Below are 23788 nucleotides of genomic sequence, written 5' to 3'. Positions count from 1 at the left end.
GGGGGCTGCCTGCTGCTGTGGCTGGCCCTGCTGCTGGGCTGCTGGGCCGAGCTGGGCAGTGGGCTGGAGTTCCCGGGGGCGGAGGGCCAGTGGACCCGCTTCCCCAAGTGGAACGCCTGCTGCGAGAGTGAGATGAGCTTCAACATGAAGACGCGCAGCTCCAGCGGGCTGGTGCTCTACTTCGACGACGAGGGCTTCTGCGACTTCCTGGAGCTCATCCTCACCCAGGGCGGGCGGCTGCAGCTCAGCTTCTCCATCTTCTGCGCCGAGCCCGCCACCTTGCTCTCCGACACGGCCGTCAACGACAACCTCTGGCACGCCGTCGTCATCCGCCGCCACTTCAAGAACACCACGCTCATCATCGACCGGGCTGAGGCCAAGTGGGTGGAGGTGAAGTCCAAGCGGCGGGACATGACTGTCTTCAGCGGCCTCTTCCTCGGGGGGCTCCCGCCGGAGCTGCGGTCGGCCACCCTCAAGCTGACGCTCTCCTCCGTCAAGGACCGGGAGCCCTTCAAGGGCTGGATAACGGACGTGCGGGTCAACTACACGCAGGCCTCGCCGGTGGAGAGCCAGGAGGTGCGGCTGGACGACGAGCAGAGCCGCCTGTGTGCCAGGGAGGACGTCTGCCTCAACGGGGGCGTCTGCTCGGTGCTCAACGACCAGGCCGTCTGCGACTGCTCCCAAACGGGCTTTCGGGGGAAGGACTGCAGCGAAGGTAAGGCGCCATTTCAGCTCGCCCCGCCGCCCCACCACCACCCCCCTCCCCACCGCTCCGTGGAGGGGACGGGTAGGAGGCCAGGCCTGCATGGAGTTTCATCCGTATGAGTGGATCTCCCTCCCTTCCCCTTCCGTCCCTCCCCACCGCGTCCCCTCTTCCCCGCCTTCCCCCTCCCTGCCCTCCCACGTGTCTCTGTGGCCGACCATGGTGCCATCACTCTTCTGTTCTCTGCAAGTCCGGGCGAGAGGAAGAGGAGGAGGAGGGGGTTCTTGGGGCGTCTTCCAGAGGTGGGGTGCGATTTGGGGTTGTTCTCAGCAGAGGAGAGGTGGGTCCTGGGTGCCGGGTGTCACCCGGGAAGGCAGGGGGTGGCTGGCATCACGCTCGGCCAGAGTCCAGGGAGGGGGTGGGCACGCTTGTCACAAGCAGCTGGTGACAATTAGTCTTGGGAGCAGGGAGAGCGATGCTGGGGAGGATTTTACTTGATTAAGTGCAAAGACATCCTGGTCTTATTTTTGTAGGGTAGGGGAGACCCCGAGTCTTCTTTGTATTGATATTTGCCTCTGCTGTGTCGTTGAAATAAAATCAGTGATTTATTTGTGAATTCCTGAAATTGTTGCCGGGGAAGAGGAGGATTAAACGGAGGATGGTGTTTTTACACGAATGCGAACGGTGCTGCTCTGCGATGTATTTAGCGATTCACCATGCCAGTCAGACAGGGAGAACACAAAAGGGCAGGGGGCCAGTATGTACTCCCAGACCACAAAATTACTGAATAGTTTTATCAAGGAAGAGAAAGCTTAGAAAAACAGCAGTTTCCTGAAACCCATCTACAAATAAATCACTGGGTAAAATATTATTCTTATTCTGTTCCCATTGTTTTTGGCAAATGGAAGGAGTGTGAACATTTACTTTGCAGATGCATGTAGGACTCTTTTTTTCTTTTTAAATTATTATTTTGCTAGTAAATGTACCATTGCTTGCAGCTCCTTAAGCATAGAGAGTACATATGTTGTGTACCTAGAACAGGACGTAAAGGTATACGACTGAAATAAGAGGAAATGTATCAGAGGAAAATAGATTCTCCATGTTAAAATTGGAGAGCAAAGACCTAAGTTTAGAATAGAAGAGGTAAATATAAATAAGATATTATCAAGGCCAAATGAAGATCTTCACTGAGTGGCTGCATGACATTTATGGCTGAATAATTTGCCTTTATCATTTCTAGCAGATTTCACTCATTATAAGAAAGAAAGCATCATTTGTGATGTGCTTTATTATGTAACACCTTCTGTCCTTAGTGTCAATACTCAAAACGCTACAGTCATTCTGCATCCTGTTTACTTTATCAGCTGTTTATCTCTCATCTGCCATTCGTTAACAAATTCAAACCCTATTAACATTTAAAAATAATTTTTAACAAGTAAAGATAGTTTCAGAAAATAAAACGTTTGTGCTTTCAATAGCACACAGTCCCAGAAACTGTAAAATGAAATGCCTTTTATATTAGGTAAGATCATATCAATGGATTTAGTATTTGGATGTAAATTTTTAATATGTGGTACTACAAAATATGCAGGTGTATGTAAAATACTGAGTTGTCTTAACATCTTTGAGTTAGGCCCTATTATAAACCAAAAAGAAAATTATGAGGTGTAGCAGCTTGGTTAAAGCAACAATACTTATTTGTATGTTATTATAGATTTATATACCCTTTACATTAAAACACAGAAGCAACAATACTTATTTGTATGTTATTATACATTTATATACCCTCTACATTAAAACACAGTTTATTTATTTGAAGTTTTTTTGAACATGTAATATTTGTATGAAAAAGTCCACATAATTGTGTGTAATATCAGAGAAATTCTTATCTTTACATAATAATAAGATCACTAGCTATTTTAAAGGAACATTTTATGTTTAGATCTAATGGGATTGTAATACATATATATGTTTATATTAAAAATTGTATAGAGCTTATAAGAAATTCATAGGCAAAATAATATTTACAATCTCCCAAATTTGGGGAGCTATATAAAATAATAGCAAGACTTACCATTTTTGCATACATTCTCACCAGAGCATCATAAAGTATTCAGATTCTGATTTCACTTGAGACAGGAGGCAACATTTCCACTGGTAGAAATATAGATGGAACGAGTCCTCCAGTTTGGATCTGTTGAATGAGAAAAGACAGTAACTGAAATTCACATCAGTCAGGTTTTGATGAAGGGATCAGTAGCTACTCGCATGCGCTCCCAAAGATATTGAACTATTTTATAAATGATTTGATATTCTAAGAAATAGAAGAGGCAGAAGGATGAGTAAGACCATGGTGTCTGCCAAGGAAGGAAGCCTGGCTATTGTTGTTTAATTCTTTATTGCCAACACATAAATTATGCTGTTGGGGTTTGGTCTTGTGTTCCTAGAGCGTGTGAATTTCCCACAAAGCTTAGTAAGAGGTTGCCATTGCTGAAAGATGCAGGATCATCTCAGACTGCAGTCATCTGGAGAGATCTTGAGTTTTCACTCTTTTCTTATCCTACTTTTTGACTAAAAATGGTTTAGATGGAAAAATTCCCCAAATTCCCATTATTATCTGAGATCGTAACCACATGTCCTATTTGATACCTTTTCTTTAAAGGTATCAAATGGTGATACCAAGGTGAAAGATGGTCACTAGACTCTATTCTCCTTGGATTTTTTAATAATTTGGGGCGGGGGGGACACTTGGATTTAGTGTGCTTCTGAATCTCTGCAGCCAGGTGAGGCAGAGAGCCCCACGGCATAATGAGGACTTTAGAAATCAGTAACAACAGCAACAAAGAAAACCTTTCCAAAATTTTCTATCCTGACTTGCACATTTAAGAGACTAGAAAATTGACTTAGAGTCAAAGTTTCAGGCCTGCAAAGTTTCAGGATGCAATTTTTGATAGCACTTACATTATTTTCAGGAAAAAATCTGGTGGTTTTTTTTTTTTTTCCAGATTTTCATCTTTGAAAATCTCATTGGTTTTTCATGAAGTAAAAATTTCTTGTGGGAATGAAGTTCAACCAAGTTTATTTGTTCTGGAAAACCCATAATAATATAAGTTGTTCCCAGTAGGCTTAACTGTCCTTGTACCTGTCCAAATCAGGAGTAGCTTCATTTATGTTACCTCAACTACACCAGTGTAAAACCAGTGTAAGCTAGGAAAGAACCAGACCTATTGCATTCAGTCATACTTTTGTTCAAACTGGATCTAAACTCTCTTCAGTGGGAAGTTTGGTGTGAATCAGAACAAGGACTGGAGTTTGGCTTGAGCAACAAGGGTGTGCAGTCTACAGCACAGAAAAATATGATCTGTAACAGTTCTGCTGTTGATTAGTCCATGTGCTTATGAGTACAGACAGTAAAAAAACCTTTGAAAAGAGGAAGTAAGATCTCTATTTAGTACTGAAACAGGGAAGGGAATATTATTTCATGTAGTAAGAGTGACTCAGGAGAAGGAAAAATACACAAAATCACGATAAATTTTGTTAGGAATAAGACTAGCATTAAAATAAACCCTGATTGCCATATCAATTTTCTCATAAGTTTTTGACATACATCACAATCTTCTATTCAGTGGAAATTATATTATTCCTTGAAATGAATCAAATTGGTATGCCTTGATTCTATCATAGGGAGAGCTGTTCATTAAAAAGACTGATCTTTAAAATAAAATTTTGAGTGAATTAAGTCAGGGTCCTAGAAGGTAGGGAGAATACATGATTCATATCAGTGAGCCTTCATATTCCTCTTCTCATTTTGCTCCTTATTTAAAAATTTCAGAACAAAAAACCTATTTGAAATACGAAATATATAAAATAGTGACTCTCTAGATTTAGGAAAAAAAATAATATAGTTTTCCTTTCATCCTCATTTATATAAAAATAACCTTGTCCAGTATCCTGTCAGAGAAAACAAGCAGATACCTCTGAAGGAGGAAATAAAAGCACATAACACACTTTGACTTGGGAGAGTTTCCCACTGACCCCAGCTTCTTTTCACTCCATGCCCTTCTGCTTTTCTATATGTGTGACTGCTTGAAAAAAATTGCATACAGGATAACTTGGCTTTTTAAAATATAGCTGGCCTACTTGCCTCAATATTAGCATATAATAGAGACAGTTACTCTGTGAATTCAAAGTATTCCTGTTTAGAACATGTTTTATTTTAACTGTTCTACCGAGTTTCTGTTTAGTGGGAAAAATGAGGACTGTTCATGCAGCTGTTCACTGTAAGCGATATTCTTCCTTGTCAGATATTCACAAGTTGATGCCAGCTATGGTTTGAACTGTGAAAGTGATTTGTTAAGGAAGCAAATTCCAGATGTCTCGGGCTAGCCAGCATTTAGATTTGTTTGTTTGGGTTCTGAATACATTACATCAATCTTTGCTGTGCCTATCTGCTTCTTTGTGTTAACTTTTTAAGAAGTCATCCAATATTTATATCTTTTTGAAAAATGTCATATTTTAATTCATTCAATTCTCTTATACCTTGAACAAAACATATAAACATGTTTTGGCATTAATTATCTTTTGCAAGATACGTGTTGGAGTGTGAAGCAGTGCTCTTGAACTCATTGCCTATAGTCAGTCTTAATCGAGTAGCCACCATGGTCTTTTTCCTTCTTGAATAGTTAGCTAAATATACTTTGAGCTAGTAAATACCATGAGCAAAACTTTACTTTTCATTTACACTTCAGAATCTTTATCTACAAAATGCATCTCTATTACATGATCTGTATTTCTTCTGCATACTCAATTTCTTGTCCGTGCCAGTGACCGCTGGGGTGATGTTGATTTAGGGTGAGGGCTAGAAATCCACTAGAGATTACATTAGGGTTCTGTTGTATTTACACATGGTTTTATTAATTTAATAATAAGTGTTGTAATTTTATTTAATGTTTTTAAACAGTGACTTTGTCAGTGTAGAAACTTGAGGGCAGATAGTCAGTTAATGCCAAAGTCTTTAAAAACTATTAAATCTGTGCCTTTCGCATTTAGTTGTATGAAAACAGAATCCTTATGTCAGTTTAAAGCAGAATTTTGCATCATTTTCCGAATGCAATTTGATGTATTATTTTGTTTGCCAGGACTCAGCATTATAGGATATTGATTTCAATATCTGCCTCGTGTAAAATCACAGCAATTTAAATACTGTGTCACTGGTAATTAGGAATTGGCAGTCTGTTTTATATTATCTTCTAAGAAGGCTACTTGTTGAATATTGCTAATCCTTTCAAAATGTTGATATTGAAATACTTCCAAAAGACCACTTACGCGTATAACATGCATCTTAGTACCCCAGATCAATAATATTTTATATAGTGAGGTTATTGCTTCCCTTTGTGCCTAGCGGAGATGCAGGGTCCGTGTTAATTTTAGGTCTATACTGTAAATTATAGAATGCAAATATGCTAGAAGAATTTACATCTAGCAGCACAGGACCTTGTGTCATGTTGGTCATATTCATTCAGAATTTCAAAATTATAAAATAAAATTGTCTATATTTTAATGTAATTACATTTCAAGGCTTGACAGGCATTTTTGACCAAATGTACTTGATCTTTTTTCTCCACGTCAGGTTGGCTCCCTAGGAGTCTTTTAACAGTAGATGCTAGCCAAGGAGTTGTGGGAAAACATTTGGATTACAGAACATATAATTTTACCCCATCATCATTACTGAGCTGATGGATGGGAATAGGGAAACAGACAGGCAAGTAAAACCAGTTCCTGATAGAAATAGCTTTATGTAGAGGCTAACATTAAGATACGCAGCTTTGAAGATTTATGCTTCTTTTAATAAACATACCAAAATTGGCTGGTAATTTAAAACAAAAAGGTTCATCCGGCTCTCTTGTAGAAATTAATAGTGTTTTGTCTTCCAGAAAGCTTGATTTGATGTTACTTTCAGAAAACACGAAACCATACCAGCTTCTGGAAAAATACTTTGTTTAGTTTATTGCACTGTAGTTGAAAATTGTGTGCCTTCATAAACACATGATTTTACAGAATAGCGAAGGGCATTCTGAGGTTTTGTGTGCTACATTGTATCTGAGGAGTAAATTGCAAAGACCAAAGTGTACTTCTTTCAGGGTATGATTTGGTGGAACGTAACAAACAACTAACCATGCTGTTATATATAGAATACACAAGCAGAGTCAGGGCACATAATATCTTTGACGCCTTTATTTAGTTCTGTGATGACCAGGGGTCATATTTTAATCTTTTACAAAATAAGTTTGTTTTTTTTTTTTTTCCCAGAAAGATGTGCACTTTCGGAAATGACACTTTCTCCTTCTGTACTGTGGTATCTGACTGGGAAGTATTTGTATGTGGTGGGTTCATGCTAATGTCTAGTCATTCTTTTGGGTCTTGGGGTACTCAGTAGAAGCAGTGAGCACTTCAGTGCACAAAATACCTGTAGTAACTGATGAGTGAGGTAGGAAGAAGCACATGGTTTTGATAGGACATTGCTTTTTTATTGACCCTGGCCAGTTCATAGCCCTTCTACAGTTTGGTTTCTCCATCTGTAAAGTTAAACTAGTGACACTCTATACAGGATTTTTGGTAGGATTTCCTTCCTGGCTGTCAGGTGCTTGAAAGATCAGGATTTCTATTAGGTATCTAGTAGGGGAAGTCAAGATCTGAAGCTCCCCTTACTGTAGTGCAACCTCTTTAGTTTACAGAACTGATACTTATCAACTGGCTTTGAAGTTGCCACTGTTCCTACTGCCTATCTATCCGTAGCTCAATTGTCACAATAATGTGTTTTTTCTTGTGCTCTACTGGTCTGCCATTACATCCTTTCCATTAGTCTGACGAGATACTGGGAATGATGTAGCTTGTCAAATGCCAACCGCTTTTCCCTTGATCATTCAGCTCTTCTCATGGTTATAACAGTTACCATCCTTTGCAACCTCACGACACCTGTACAAAAGTCATCCTTACTACTATAAAAGAATTTAAGATTTAATGCCTGAGGATAGTGGAGAACTCTGGCTCCGAGTCAATGATTGTGTAATTTTTGAAAAGTTTCATTCTCTTTTGTTTTCAATGAGATATTTGGGGGGTGGAAGTGGGAGGTGGCCTCAGTCGTGCCTTGTTTGAGCTTGTAAAGAATTAAGAGACAGAAGTAGGCTGGCAGCTTTCTGGAAGGACAGGATTGTATGATAGGATTTGAGATTTCTTTAACTCTATGGAGTTGTTTATGAATCTGGAACTATTTAGTTAGTTCCTAATAAGCAGTAAATTTGGCGCCTCATAGACAGCAGAAAAAAAAAACAGGTTCTGTTTTCATTTTCCATTGGAATCAATTTGAAGTCCCATTGACTCAAGTTTAGAATTAGGGCAAACCTAATAACCTGCTGATTCTGAACTTACTATTCAAGTGGGAATATGAAAACAGAGAAGATCTAGGGCAAATTAAATAACCTGCTGATTCTGACTGTAGTATTCATATGGGAATATCTATAGAGAAAAGACTCTTCATAAATTTGCATATTTATTACCATCATCATCATCATCATTATTTATTAATTTAATACATGGTTATGAACCATACGGTAAAGTTATGCGACTGATTTTGTTTTATATTTAAAGGAGACTGTACTTTGTAGAAAAATCTGTTTCACCCAAAAAGCGAGCGGTGGATTCCATACAATCACTTTTGGAGTTGCTGCCACTACAAACTGTGAAACGGTGTATTTTGTGTATGGAAGTGTTCCATCCCAACAGTGTAGGTTGCACATGTAGGTGTGCAAGCTGCAGGTTGCTTTTAGTCTGTGGCACAATGCACAAGATCTTGAAAGGGAAAGGTTGGACTTTTTGGGTGATTTTGTCTAGAATAAGGGCTACGTGTTGCTTAAAGGCAGAAAAACTAGACTGATTTTTCCCACAGCGACGTCTTTTTGTAATTAAGAGGACATGTGCAGCCATTACAGAGGTCACTGACATTACACTATGCAATTGGAAATGTATGTCACAGTTCCAGAGTTTCGGAATTACATCTTAATTCCTGATACCAAATGACCTTCATGTTGATCTTCTTTCCCTTCTACGCTTTTTAGCTTTAACAAAAGATTAAAAATATGACATTTTTGTCAAAGGAGGTATTTCCATTAAGAAAAGACTCCTTGAGAAAGACTACATGTATATACTATAAATTACATGTACTTTCTTTTTAAGAACTGTATAGAAGATCAGAGAAATAGTGAGTAGACATGGGATGAAGATCTGTATCTCAATATTGTAATTTTCTTCAGAAGCTTATCCTTTTTTGTTCCCAAAGGTGACAACAGAAATGTTCATACACATGTGGCAGGATTTGTACAATGGGTGTCTAGGGGACAACTGTGATGAATAGCTTTAAGATGAATTACAGTCTTGTGATGGAGATGAGGAGAGACTGAGAGAGCTGGGACTCTTTAGTCTGGAGAAGAGAAGGCTGAGGGGAGACCTTATCAACGCCTACAAGTATCTCAAGGGAGGGTTGATGGAGGAGGGAGCCAGACTCTTTTCAGTGGTTCCCAGTGAGAGGACGAGGGGCAACGGGCACAAGTTGGAATATAAGAGGTTCCACTCAAATATGAGGAGAAACTTCTTCACAGTGAGGGTGACAGAGCCCTGGAACAGGCTGCCCAGGGAGGTTGTGGAGTCCCCTTCTTTGGAGATTTTCAAAACCCGCCTGGATGCTCCTGAGTGACATGCTCTAGCTCTGGGCAATCCTGCTTCAGCAGGGGAGTTGGACTAGATGATCTCTATGGTCCCTTCCAACTCTAGAAATTCAGTGAAATTCAGTGAAATTCAGATGCAAAGATAATATTCATTAATAAGAATGTGAGAATTGGGTCCTAATTCTAGTGGAAAAATGGGGTGGACAGATGATTCACATGACATCATTCCCTAGAAAAGCAGTGGAATTTCTTCAGGAAGTTTTCAGGAATGTTAGTGCTGACAGAGAGATTACTAGTTTTGCTTATTTTGAGTTTGCTTTTCATCCCATTTTTCCTCATCAGAAGAGAGACAGGCAAAAATGGAAGCTATAAACCAATAGCTGTATGTCATTTAAACTTTAAGACTATCATAGAGTGATATAAGAAAGATTTATAAATAGATTTTCTGAGAACTGATTAATGCCCTCCTGCTATATCCTTCTCAGATGAATGTTGCTGAACTTCCCAGGAGATGATACTCTGTGAAGTTTGTTTTCTGTGATACTTACTGCAGAAAAATAATTTCTGTAATATTACTGCATTGCAAAGAACATGGTTTTTTTTAGAACATATAGTTTTTCAGAGATAAATTGCAGACTGTCATTCAACATTAGACAAAAGATTTTTCTGGTTTGGTTAAACTTTTATGGATGAATTCTGAATACAGATTTCATATTCGTACATAAAACATTCCTGACTTAAGTGTTATGAGGGAAACATCAGCATTTTCCCACTAGTTCACCAGGAATAAAATATGATTTGAATATATTTCCTTGTTGACCCAAAACTCCATTAGTTTTCTATGAGTGCTGTCTCAGTTGTGATCTTTTCCAGTAATTTCTGGAGGTTTTTTTGTCACTGCTCTTTGTCTGAAGCCTTTGGAAGAGCAGCTAGGATGAAAGTTAGTTACATGGCCTTGAACTTGTGCTTTTTCCTCTGTGGCAGTTAAACACCTGAGTCTGGCATTATAATAAGTTGTGCACGTATTGGAAGAGCAGCTAGGATGAAAGTTAGTTATATGGCCTTGAACTTGTGCTTTTTCCTCTATGGCAGTTAAACACCTGACTCTGGCATTATAATAAGTTGTGCATGTAGCAGTACAGCACGGGTTTTATTTTTGTTTTCCACATTACAAATTTTGAAACTAAAAATCTAAACAAACCACATATCTGGTCTGGAGTCACAAGAAAAATATTTTAACGTTGTTTCTTATCCAGGTTTTTGTAAGGAAGAAAGTTCCAATGACAGAAAAAAAGTTAATGTAATAGAAGTTTTGACCTGCTATTCTTGCAAATCCATTTGAAAAATTCTTAACATTCAGCAGTTTAATCTATTCTCTTGCCATTGGGTGGATTCCATTCTCTTGTTTTAAATATCATTGCAGTCTTTAAATGTAGGGTCTTTCGTTCACGTTATAAGTACCTACATCATTCAAGTTTGTAGTAGGGACCGATTAAACAATTCTGTTCTATTCAGTCACATATTACCCATTGTGATACGTGAGTCATACTGGTGGATTTTGTAAATCTTAAACCTCAGAAGCATGCACAGTAATGCAAGGGAATAAAATTTCCTTCCAATTTCTCCCTTATTAAGAAACCAGAAAGGTATCTAATGGAAATGGAAAAATAGCAGTCTAAGTTGATGGCACCGCAGGAATTCAGGAACAGAGCTACCTTCAACAAGTGCTGGCTTTCATCTTTTTTGTTGCCTGCGTTTAAGGGTGAAACTTGTCTCTCCATTTTATTCACATTTGCATGAACAAGTAACAAAAAGCAGTTATGGTGCTGTATCTATCATAATAGAGATATACCTAACTCAAAACGCATGTCTCTGAGAACTTAGTATTATTTAGTTATTTCGATGTTGTACTTTAACATAGGCTCATTACTCCTTGGATAGCCTAAGGAGGAGGCTGAGTCACTATTCTTGGAGGTATTTAAAAGACATGTAGATTTGGCACTTGGTTTAGTGGACACGGTTTAGTGGGGGACTTGGCAGTGTTAGGTTTATGGTTGGACTTGATCCTAAAGGTCTTTTCCAAACTAAATGATTCTATGAAATACATAAGGTGAACTGAGTACAGATTTTGATGTTACTCAACTTCGCTTTTCCTTAGCTTCCTCTTCAGAAATTTGAAAAATAGTACATGATTGTATCCTGGAAATTTGGTCCTTTTCCACTCTGAGCTCTCAGTGACTTAAATTAAGCTTTCAATTGTTAGAGAATGCATAAAGAGGTACTAAGGAAATGAACTAATAAAATTGGAAGAGAAAAATGTCTTTAGAAATCATATATTTTTCTGGACAATATTTAAAAAATATTTTCCTTCTGTAGGTTTGTCATATTCAGTAGAATCGCAGCCAATTGATGGAGTAAAATAATGTGTCTCAGTATTCTTTTCATGTCTGTGTAAATCAGGATTGATTCCTCTTGAAGCTAATATATTAAGCTGTTGTAAAATAAGTGTAAGATCAGCATCAGGTCCCGTGGTTAGAAAAAAAAATAAATCTTGCAAGTGTATTAATATTAAAACATCCTAAGACCTCAAGATACAAACAGGCTTAACCTTGCCCACTGCTATGTAATATTACTTTGTGATCTGTGATCTTTGTAGAATTTTCTGTTGTTATTCAGATGCACAGAAATGACTAGCAAGAAGTTTCCTTCATTCTCTCCCACACCTATATGGTAACAATAATTAATTTCACTCTTTAATCTTTCTATATTTGTAGAGGTATAATAAGAACTGGCAATGTAAATTTCCCTTATAAAATGACAAACTATGGCTAAAAAAGATTTCATATTTTAACCCCACTTCCACCCCCATTGCTGAGATGACCTATCCTGTATTAAAGTGCTTGCTGTTTGAAAATAGGCTGTCATATATTTTTCATCCCCAGGTTTGAATCAATCTTCGCACTCCTTTTGTTGTTCTTAGATACCCATTGAGTGCACAAGTTTTTAAAGCACAGCTCAGCATGGCCAATTTGCTGTTTCTCTAGTCAACCTATGTCATCAGTGTCAGTCTAACAGGAATGAACATATTGCATTCAAAATCTATGCCCTGAGATTAAGTTTATAAAATAAAGCACTTACAAGCCGCGAACTGTCAGGACAAAAGATCCTGTAGAATTTTAATTTTGTCTGTTTCTGGGTACTCATTATGAAACAGTCTCTAATTACATGATCACATACCACTTCTTCCTCAAGCTTTCTGCCTCATTCAGTGCATACTCTGGATAATATGTTCTTCAATATTTTGTTGTCTCTTTGCTGTTCAGTGTGTAGCCCCAAGCCTTATTTATCGTCCATATTCAAACCAGCTCTGAAGAGAAATTATTAATTTTTCCCTGGGCTTTTCTAGGGTTTTTATAACTAGAATGTCTGAGCTTCTACGCAAATATTAAAAATTACACAATGCCCATGTAAGATGACAGATGCTATTGTCCCAGTCAGAGAAGAGAAATGGCAAGAGAGACTGACTGCAGGTAAAAACAGGCACTAATAGTGCAAAATCTGAAGTTTTTCTGAGTACTTTGCATATAACACTATGTACTCTAAGCATCTACTGTAACTTCAAAGCACAGCACACACTGACTTCAGATTACACCTTTGAGCGATCAGTGCTGCATATTCTGGGATACCCAGCAAGGCACGGCCCCCCAGAGATGCCAAAGTCCTGAACAGCATCAGGAATGACCAGCCAGAAAATGCCTGGCTTTAAAAACCTGACCAAGTTCACCTGGGAGTTTGAGGAGAGAAGGGGATATAGAATGTCTTTTACTTGGGAGGCAGCATTCCCCCCTCCGTGGTGCGTGCTACACCCCACTCCCAGTTAGCGAGGACTGGTGGTGCAGAGGCAGGCATGGTGCTCATCAACACAACAGTTTTCTTCGTTACTCGGTCATTACTTACTGCTAAGAATAGACCTCTTCTGTGTACAGCACAAGTTAAGGGAGGCCCTGGAGAGAATTGCATTAAACTATGTCATTAAAGGCTATATCATAACATACGTGGATGTAGCTAAGTTACGTAAGAAGCCTTATGTCTCAGAGCTGCTATTTTTGCCTTTGCAACCTAAAGAACATTCTTTTAAGGTAGTAAAATAGTCAGCGTGTATAATTTTTTATAGGTTTTTAGAGCTCTACTCCCACGCAGACATCCCAGCCCCAGCCGTTGTGTTTTCTGCACTTTAATCAGGAAGCATCCTTTCCACAGGGCCCATTCCCAGCAGGGAAGTCGCTGATGGACTGACACTTTCCCTGGGTAGCTGGACGTGGCACAGGCTACAGAATTTCCAGAGACAGGGAAGACCTGCTGAGGCTGTAGTTAAAGTAGGCAAACACAGTCCAGACAATCTGCAATCTCCTGATAAAATCCGAGACATCTCCACTAACTCTGTACAAACATATCTTTTGAGAAAGTTTGCAACTTGAACAGATTCTGGTGGGTTTTCAAAGGATTGGTGAAAGGCTTGACTCTGAAAGTCAAGTTACTTCTGCAACCTCATGAGGTTCTTCTTTGCCCAGCCCTCCAGCCTGTCCAAGTCTCGCTGGATGGCAGCACAGCCCTCCGGGGTGTCAGCCACTCCTCCCAGTTTGGTATCATCGGCAAACTTGCTGAGGATACACTCTGTCCCCTCTTACTCTGTCGAAGTAAGACTAAAGTCAAAAGGAATCAGAATGGAAATGAAACTTACTTAGAGCTCCCTTGGGGAGATGCTACTGCTAAGATAAATGTCAAGTTTTCAGTTGAGATGGTTTTTTGTGACTAAATCAAATATTTTTTAAGACTGAAAAAAGATTACTTCCTTACTATACTGGGTCACTCTCTATTTTCTTTAATTACAGTAATCGATCTTCCTCTGTAGTAAGTGTGTCTTTTAAAGAGTGGAAAAAAAAAAAAGAGGAACAAAATTGTTTCAGTACACTTCATAACCATTTTTCAAGGAATTAATTAAGTTTTTAACATAAAATAAAAACCTTGTATTTGCACAGGTGCTTGTTGAGTGTTGCCACTAAAAAAAAAAATTGCCTAAGAATATTTCTGAAACTCTTCCTGTGAAAATTTTTTATGAGGAATAGCCATAATAGCAATTCTTCCTGTGAAAATTTTTTATGAGGAATAGTATAGCCATAATAGCATATTCTGCACACAAGAGCCAGAAATGCAGTGTCAGTCTTTGACATGACCAGCCAATTTTTTTAAGATACTCCAGTCTTTATAAAAGCCATATTTATTATGTCCCAGACCTTTGAACACACCTTCATTATTTTTCTCTTGATTTAGTGATTATTACTTTCTCTACTTACAGAATTAGCTGCTCTTTCTTTCTTTGTGTATTAAAAAATTATGAAGATTTAAAATCTTTATTTTCCCTTTTCCTTTCCATGATTTATATTATATCCACTATGTTATACTATGCACTATTTTGACTATAAAGCATACAAATAAAATGCTATTAGACAAGAGAAGGTGAAGACAGAGTACAGTCATGGTCAAATTCCCAAGAAATTTCTTTATGATGACTTAATTCACAGATGAATTTGTATTAATTCACAGATTATTGGTATTAATAATTGTATCCCCTTGCTCCCCAATATAAGTTAATGTATATAAAAATAAGCCGCAGATAACCACACTTATTTTAATAATACAGTATGACTATTTACAATTATCATATATGTTACCTCATGGTATTTAATCACCTAGTTAAATTTTCAGGAAGATTAAATGTTATTACTCCCACAGATTTAAATGGGACTATATATGTTAGAATAAACAGAAAAGTTTTTAAAAGTAAAAAGTTCAATAGTCCATAAAAAGTAATTGAAAATCATGATTTAAGCATAATCAGATACAAGCTAAACTGCAGAATTATAGGCAACCAATTATAGGAATTCTATTTATAAATTTTTAGAGTCAACTGTTCATGTTTTTACATGTTAAAAATGTTGTGCTTAGTATGTAATCTTATTAGATTCATCTTTAGAAATGCCTTTTTGAAATGAATAATAATGAGTTTAAATTCAGATGTCTGCATGCATATAAATTTTGTTCAAGCCCACTATATGTGCCTTTTAGCACCTCTTTGTTGCATTTTCTATAAAAAAATTGCAGTGCTATTTCTTTAGGAAAGCTTAAATTCTGGAGGAAGATAGTACCAGTCAGAAATCCCAGTTCTGTGTAACATCCCTGAAGGCTGTTGTTGCTAAGCAGTGAAGGGAGTATAATTTAATGCAGTCTGATTTTACCATCATTTAAAATATGTCCCTAGCTCAGCAGTGCTCCTTGGCAAACTTTTTTTTTTTTTTTTTTGAAACGTAGAAGATAGTACACAAAGAGTGAAACAGAAGTTTACGAGCCTGATAGGACCATAGGATATATTTTAAAAAATTAAATGTATTGACACTTTGACCATCATTTAATCTACTACCTACACTTGCCAGACTTCTCAAAATATCAGCTTCTGTGATCATTTTAAACATCCATGCACTTCATAAACTGCCTAAAAACTCTTCTCAGTTTAATAAAATTCGAGAAAACAACTTGTACTTAATGTAACTTTTTTTTTTTTAAAAGGCAATACTACTTTTGTTGAAGAGAGGCATATTTATTTTAGAATTGCTAATGTACCATCTCCGGGATTTATATCAGTAAGATTAAAAAGTAGGTAGTTTTCAGTATTTTTAAAATTGATGCAACTCTTATTTTATGTTGGGAATTTTCATTTACTTGCAAAATAGCAAATGAAGCTGACTGTGCCAGAGCAGAAGAGTACAGCCACTGCACCCAAGGTTACTTCTTTCTTGGCTCTGCCCCCATACACACGGGGAATTGTGCTGCACCTTGGTCCTGCTACAATGACTTGGCTAAAAAGAAATAATTTTCTTGTAAGGCTACAAAGACAATGAGGGGACTGGAACATCTCTCTTATGAGGAGAGGCTGAGGGACTTGAGTCTTTTTAGTCTGGAGAAGTGAGGGGATCTGATCAAGCCTATAAATAATTAAAGGATGGGTGTAAGGAGGATGGGGTCAGTCTTTTCCCAGTGGTGCCCAGTGACAGGAGAAGGGGGAACAGGCTCAAACTTGAACATAGCAAGTTCCACCTAAACATGAGGAGGAACTTCTTTCCTGTGAGAGTGGTGGAGCCCTGGAAGAGGCTGCCCAGGGAGGTGGTGGAGTCTCCTTCTCTGGAGACATTCAAACCCACCTGGACACGTTCCTGTGCAACCTGCTCTTGGTAGACCTGTTTTGGCAGGGGGTTGGACTAGATGATCTCCAGAGGTCCCTTCCAACCCTGAGTCATTCTGTGATTTTGTGACTTTGTTAAATCCAGGTCATTTGGAAAGAGCAGTTCTTCAGGCAGTTATGCCAGTTGATACGAAGAATAAGAATAATTAAGAATACAAAGAATAAGAATAAGAATTTTTCTGATAGTGAGCATGCAGTAGTGTGAGGGGAGCCTGCTCAGCTACTAGAGAAGTGGGTGTGTGACTTCCATGGGTTTGAATTCCTGTCTATAGAGCTGTGGTTGATTCCAGAAAGCATTATTGATTATCAAAGTTCTGGCCAGAAAAAATATTTAAGGAATTTATTGGAAATATTAGGAAAAATGTTGGTGATTTGGAAAATATTTTCTCTGTTTTGAAGGAGTGTGTTTTCGAAGATTAGTAAGGCAAAATTTTTCTCTGAGTAAGCCCAGTAGCTACACTACACTATCTTAATAAAAATCATGAAGTTTTTCAGCTGAGCCTGGGAACTGAGCCTCCATTTTCTTTGAGTCTGTAGCATCACTTTTAAATCAAATCTTGGAAAAACCCTTAGAACTGAAATTCTCATAGCTGTCAAAAATATTTTTGAGAGTTGCTTTCCTTTTAGCCACATTTTAAAACAGGTTCCTGAATTATTTTTTTTTAAAGTGTTTCAACTAAATTTCAATATGACTTGCTGTTTTCTCTGACTTTAGGCAAAAGATAGCCTGGAAAGCTGTTTATAAAACAGAGACTGGTAATATTGTTAAACCAAACCTTTAGTTACCAAATAAGTGGGATCAGAAGAAGAATGTAACAAAAATAACTGAAATGTTATTAGATATTATAGTAGTATATCATGCTCAGCCAAGTTTCACCAAATTGTTGGTTAATTAATCCCGTGTGTAGTGCCCACCTAATTCTAAAAGGTGTGCAACAGCCTCACTGTGAGTTTCACCCAACACTTCTTACTGTCGGATGTTCTTACTGTAGTTTTTGCTTGGTGAGAACTGTACAATACTTAATATATGACCAAGTTCTCCTCTGAAATGTTGGATTTCTTCAGAGAATCATTTTAATTGTGATAGCGACCTTTGGTTCTTGGGTTTTGCAATTGGGTTTTGGTTTTTGCAGAATTCACTACAGTTAAGAAGAAAACTTATTACGAAACAACCCTTTTTTTAGCTTTGGACCCAGATATTATTTCTTCTTTAAAAACTGGATCCTTCATAAATGATTACATCAGATGAATGGTAGACATCTGGAAGCAAAAAACGGAAAAAAGGAGAGATGAAGGACTAAGAAGTAATTAAGTACTGGAAATGGGATTTGGAATTGCTATTTTATTTTCACAATTCTATTACCAGTGCTTTATATATCTCAAGTATTTAATCTCCCTCACAGTTTTTCATCCATAAAATAAGGTTAATAATATTCACTGTCTTCTTACCATTCCCTGTCTGTTTTGTTTAGTAATGTCTGAGATTTCAGAGTATATTTTGCTATATTCCTACCAATACCTACTACAAGAAAAGTGGATCTTACGTATGATTTTAGATGTTACATATTTTGTACAATATTGAAGTGCAGTTGAGATACCAACATTAGAGCAAAAGCAGTGAATAAATTTTTGTAATTTAGGGTATTCCAGTTGCTTTAAGGGCAACAAAGGTCCTGGTGTACTTATACATATTCTTTATAGACATATGTTCTTCTTTGAGATAACCCGTTTGGGCCTGGTTTGTGTTTTATTTCTCATAGCATAACATGGCGACAAGATCTGTTAACAAGATTAATATATCCTTGAGTAAAATGTTGTTTGTTTATAAAGGGGTCCTCAACGAATGTACTGTCAAAAGAGTCTAAATTTTCTCTCCTTTGCAAGCAAAAGCAAAGGTGTTTTTTGGAAATGACCTGAAAACCTACTGCGACACATGTAAGATTGTATTTTTGGGATAAATGTCAGCTGATAAAGAGAATTTTCCCAGGCGTACTGCACTCTAATAGTGCTTGCTGATGCTATTGTATGAAGGATTTTAGAGCTTTCTGGTAGAAAATGTTTACAAAATGCCATAGAATGTAAAGCTTTGTCCTTGCAAAAAGGTGTAAGGGGGGAAACAGTGATTTCCATTAATACCTGGTTATGTAAAGGCTGTTCTGAACAATACAGACTGATTAGGTATTAAAGAGGAGAAAAGCACTTTTGTAAGTTTCTAGCCTTTGGGTTCTTCTGCTACTAGGAATTACCCTGCAAGCACAAGATGAATGAATTGGTTCATCTGTATTTGAATTGAAATGAAGATCTGATTTTCAGCAATGTAACAGTGGCATGATTCTCCTCACGCAACTTTTAAAAGAAGGGAATAATTCTTTCTGATTTCGGAAAATTTTGCATCAAGGAGTTTGCTTGTACCTCATAGTGCTTGAGCTGTCACCTTCATGGAAGTTAGTTATTGTTGTACGTGAAAAATGTATCCAAATATGTTGCTTTTAGTAGGTATTTCTAAAAAAGTTTATGCAGAAATAATTTAATCTGATCTTTGTACGATATACTAAAGTATATGTAGCTTAAATGACTGTAGCTGTAACATTTGATGTCACAAAAGTCTTATGAGGATATCTCTAGATAGCGGTTAGATAGTAAATTAACAAGTAATTCATTTGTTTTTCATTAACAATAGATATAGGTATTGTTTATAAAAGGATGGATATACTATGAAATGTCCAAATGACCATTTGAAAATATCTAATTAGAACTGAACACACAGGCCAACTACACGTTGTTTGCCATTTGGATAAAACAACCAAAGAAAGAATGTTTGACACCTGTGTGATAGAAGATGATAACCTACTGAAGAATGCAAAATCTACAGGAAAAGGAACTGGTTAAATATATGGGAAAGGGAATAATGGATTGTGTTCCAGCTCCTGGGTTATTAGGTATCACCACAGACTCGATGGCTGCGCATACTGTTGTGCTTGCTGCTTCTCATGGGTGCATCTGCATAATACATTCAGCTGAACTGTACAGCTAAGCACAGCTAATAAATCAGATTGCAAGAAAAGAGTGATTAGATAGAAGCTTTGTCCAACGACACAGACAAAATCGCAGAATGAGCAATCCATAGCACTGACCCAATGTTCTCAATTTCAGTTCAATTTTAAGTAGAATGACAAGGGTTTTTGAGAGAGCGAAGCACTTTGGCTAAATGAAATGTCAGCAAGTCCGTGATTGCAGAAGGGAGCATGGAGAATTCAGACCTTTAAGTCTGTGAGCAAATGTATTGAGCATGTAAACTCCTAATTAAAGGAAGAAGTGATGTATTAGCTATCTGTCATAAAAGTAAATGTCTAATCATTAATGGAAAATACAAAAAGAAGAACAATAGTAAACGGACCCGTCATTCTAAAATGTTGAATAGATTACTGGAGCTTGAAACACTATATTTTTGAGTAGAAAAATGCTAAATGCTTTATCTTCAAAATATATCTTCAAAATCTCTTTATTCTGACATTTTAATTTCACAATGTAGTAAAGAAATATAGAGTCCACAGCTTTGAAGTCATAATATTACTCTGACTCCTCCTCTGGAACAAGTAAATCTTTACTATAATTTACATGTGTACTCAAACATATTTTTTCATGTAAATAGCCATAAACATAACAAAATGTTATGATACTTTCCGAGGTGCAGAGTAAATAGAGAGAGATTTTTTTCCAAAGCACAGAGTGTACTTACTCACCTCTCATGATGTCTGTAGGAATTTGCTGACAAACTTTCTTTTACTATACCAGCTCCGAGAAGCAATCTGACACACTACATAGGTGTTTCCTAATATTTCTAAACTATAGCAGAATATATTACAAAATAAGATACCTTCTCTTCTATCGTCCATTGCCAGACTATATAACGTATGCTTCACACTCCATTTTTTGTCTTTTATTTTCATAGCTGTGTATACTGCCACTATAGGACCGCTGGAGTTAGTGTACATATTTAATTAAATAATTTATGTTTTATCTGATACGCCATTCCTGGACAATAAATTTTTCTTACTTTGAAACATCTGCTAATCTTTCTCAAAATGTTACATTCCAGAAATCCAAACACTGTATTTTTTTATTGTCTAATAAGATTTGTAAGTGCCAAAAATATTCTTCTACCTTTGTAAGTACTTCAAGGTACGAGAAGACCAGCTATTTTCAATAATGGTCTTGGACAAGAGACTACAGTTCCTTACAATAGTATAAAATATATATTTCCTTTGGAGGAAACATATGAAAGTAATTTTTCCTCTCTATTTAATCTGTTTTGCAAGGTACACTGTAGTGCAGTTCTATTTCAGCAAATGTTAAAACAGCACTTTTTTTCTTTTGTTGAAGATGTGCATTTTTTTTCTACGGAAATTGCTTGCTTACAAAAAAAATATCAAGAGTTTAGGGGAACGTATCAAATTATTTCACTGCAGGCACTATTCATCAACAGACATTTGGGGATATTAAAGTAAAGCATGGCAGTGAGAGATACAAGATTATATGTTTATTTAGGATTTCCTTATGCCAACTTTAAAAGCCCTTAGAATATATGTAGATTTCAAGCTGTGAGAAAGATAGTAGAACAGTCATTAGATTTGGGACTTTGAATGTCGATCAAGAGGTTTTTAAAATTTCTTTAAGGATATTACCAAGTTGGTGAGTTACGTTTAAATCACGCATGTCAGCAATGAAATACATAAATCTCTGATTAGTTTATCTTGGCACAAACTGTGTCCTCTTCTTAGTTCCACTGAGTAATAAATTGCATAATGCAATTTCATTTAAGGACCAACCTGAGATAGAATAAAATCCTAAATGTTTTATACTTGCCCATTAATTGATAATAATATGCTAACCTTCAGATATCTCAGTCCTGTAGTTCTTATATTTGGAGACTGAATTTGATTTTCTTAAATTCAGTCATCTTTAAATGTCAGTGGATATGAGTGTCATACCCAGTTTCTGCCTGGAACTACGTTCTCTCATAAAAATACTTACAGGTTTGGTTTTATTTGCTCTAATCCCTATGCAGAGATGTTAAGGAGGATTAGGTTATTCTTGTTGAAATATTATTTTATTGTATTTTTAGAAATTTTATTACATAAAAATCTTTCATGAGCTACCTGACTTACCCAGCATGGCTGTCAAAACTTTCTAAGTATGCTCAGGAACAGATACTTTTTTTCTGAGTCCTCTTGAGAGGTCACATTCTCTCTGTGTCTGAAGTAAGCCTGATGGACTTTTAGCATGAGGCATCTAGTGTATTTGCAGTGCATTCAAAATATAAGAATTAACGGGATAGTGTTTTCTGTACTAAATACATATTTCATAGAAAATCTTCATTGACTTAAATCCATGAGAATTTTTGCCATTTATATGATTTCTTTGTGGGACTGGTGGTGTGCTTTCACCTTTTGTGATGCATGAGAGCTCCCTTGGGCCAAATAATGATAAGCGCAATTTGTCATCATTTTTGCCCCTCATCATCTCAAATGCTTGAGAGCTGTCTTAATTGTTATTTGTATTACTCCTTCTGGTACGTGCATGTGAAAGAAAAAAGGGACAAATAGAACGTATATAGTGTGTTGAAGGAATGTCGACCTATATTTTTTATTCTTCAGTATGCCACTTAGATCTAGAGATAACATCTAAGTTTTTTTTTTAGTTTGTTTCCACAAGAACCTTGATGATTTGGCCTCTCCATGAAGGAACATTATTTTCCTGCACTTCTCTTTTTGACAAGCCAGAATATTTTTGTTTGAATGAAACTGTTTATTTTTTGAGAATAATTTATTGTTAATGAAGTAGCAACAGAATGAAGACCCCATTACATTATTAACAATGCTTTTTAAATACCCTAGTGCATATATACCTTGCAGTGGCAGCTCCATTGCAATTTTCCACAAAAAAAATAGTTCTTGAGTGAAGGATTAATGTTCCATTTACAGAGAGTGTATTCAAAAGTAAAAATTCATATGAAAGAATTACAAATTATATATAATAATGAATATTCAAAGGAGAATACTTGTACAATACATGTGAAATTGAAACAAGAACTTTACTTTTTGGAGCATATCTCAATTAATATGATATGTTTGTGCTATGGAAAGATAAAAATAACTACGTTCTCTCATAAAAATACTTACAGGTTTGGTTTTATTTGCTCTAATCCCTATGCAGAGATGTTAAGGAGGATTAGGTTATTCTTGTTGAAATATTATTTTATTGTATTTTTAGAAATTTTATTACATAAAAATCTTTCATGAGCTACCTGACTTACCCAGCATGGCTGTCAAAACTTTCTAAGTATGCTCAGGAACAGATACTTTTTTTCTGAGTCCTCTTGAGAGGTCACATTCTCTCTGTGTCTGAAGTAAGCCTGATGGACTTTTAGCATGAGGCATCTAGTGTATTTGCAGTGCATTCAAAATATAAGAATTAACGGGATAGTGTTTTCTGTACTAAATACATATTTCATAGAAAATCTTCATTGACTTAAATCCATGAGAATTTTTGCCATTTATATGATTTCTTTGTGGGACTGGTGGTGTGCTTTCACCTTTTGTGATGCATGAGAGCTCCCTTGGGCCAAATAATGATAAGCGCAATTTGTCATCATTTTTGCCCCTCATCATCTCAAATGCTTGAGAGCTGTCTTAATTGTTATTTGTATTACTCCTTCTGGTACGTGCATGTGAAAGAAAAAAGGGACAAATAGAACGTATATAGTGTGTTGAAGGAATGTCGACCTATATTTTTTATTCTTCAGTATGCCACTTAGATCTAGAGATAACATCTAAGTTTTTTTTTTAGTTTGTTTCCACAAGAACCTTGATGATTTGGCCTCTCCATGAAGGAACATTATTTTCCTGCACTTCTCTTTTTGACAAGCCAGAATATTTTTGTTTGAATGAAACTGTTTATTTTTTGAGAATAATTTATTGTTAATGAAGTAGCAACAGAATGAAGACCCCATTACATTATTAACAATGCTTTTTAAATACCCTAGTGCATATATACCTTGCAGTGGCA

At 36.9% G+C, this 23788-nt stretch overlaps 1 protein-coding gene across 1 annotated transcript in view; it reads left to right on the top strand.

The window, feature by feature from the left end:
• The first annotated feature begins 6 nt into the window (after nucleotides 1-6).
• NRXN1 (neurexin 1) overlaps nucleotides 7-23788 on the top strand; it is a 765322-nt gene continuing 741540 nt past the window's right edge. The window contains exon 1 of the mRNA XM_014962458.1: nucleotides 7-715. Within this exon, the coding sequence (XP_014817944.1) occupies nucleotides 133-715 (583 nt within the window). The 5' untranslated portion in view covers nucleotides 7-132. The remainder of the gene's footprint in view (nucleotides 716-23788) is intronic.

Source organism: Calidris pugnax, unplaced genomic scaffold, assembly GCF_001431845.1.
Source record: "Calidris pugnax isolate Ruff unplaced genomic scaffold, ASM143184v1 scaffold147, whole genome shotgun sequence".
NCBI classification, from domain to species: domain Eukaryota; kingdom Metazoa; phylum Chordata; class Aves; order Charadriiformes; family Scolopacidae; genus Calidris; species Calidris pugnax.
This window is presented reverse-complemented; position numbering and strand designations above follow the sequence as displayed.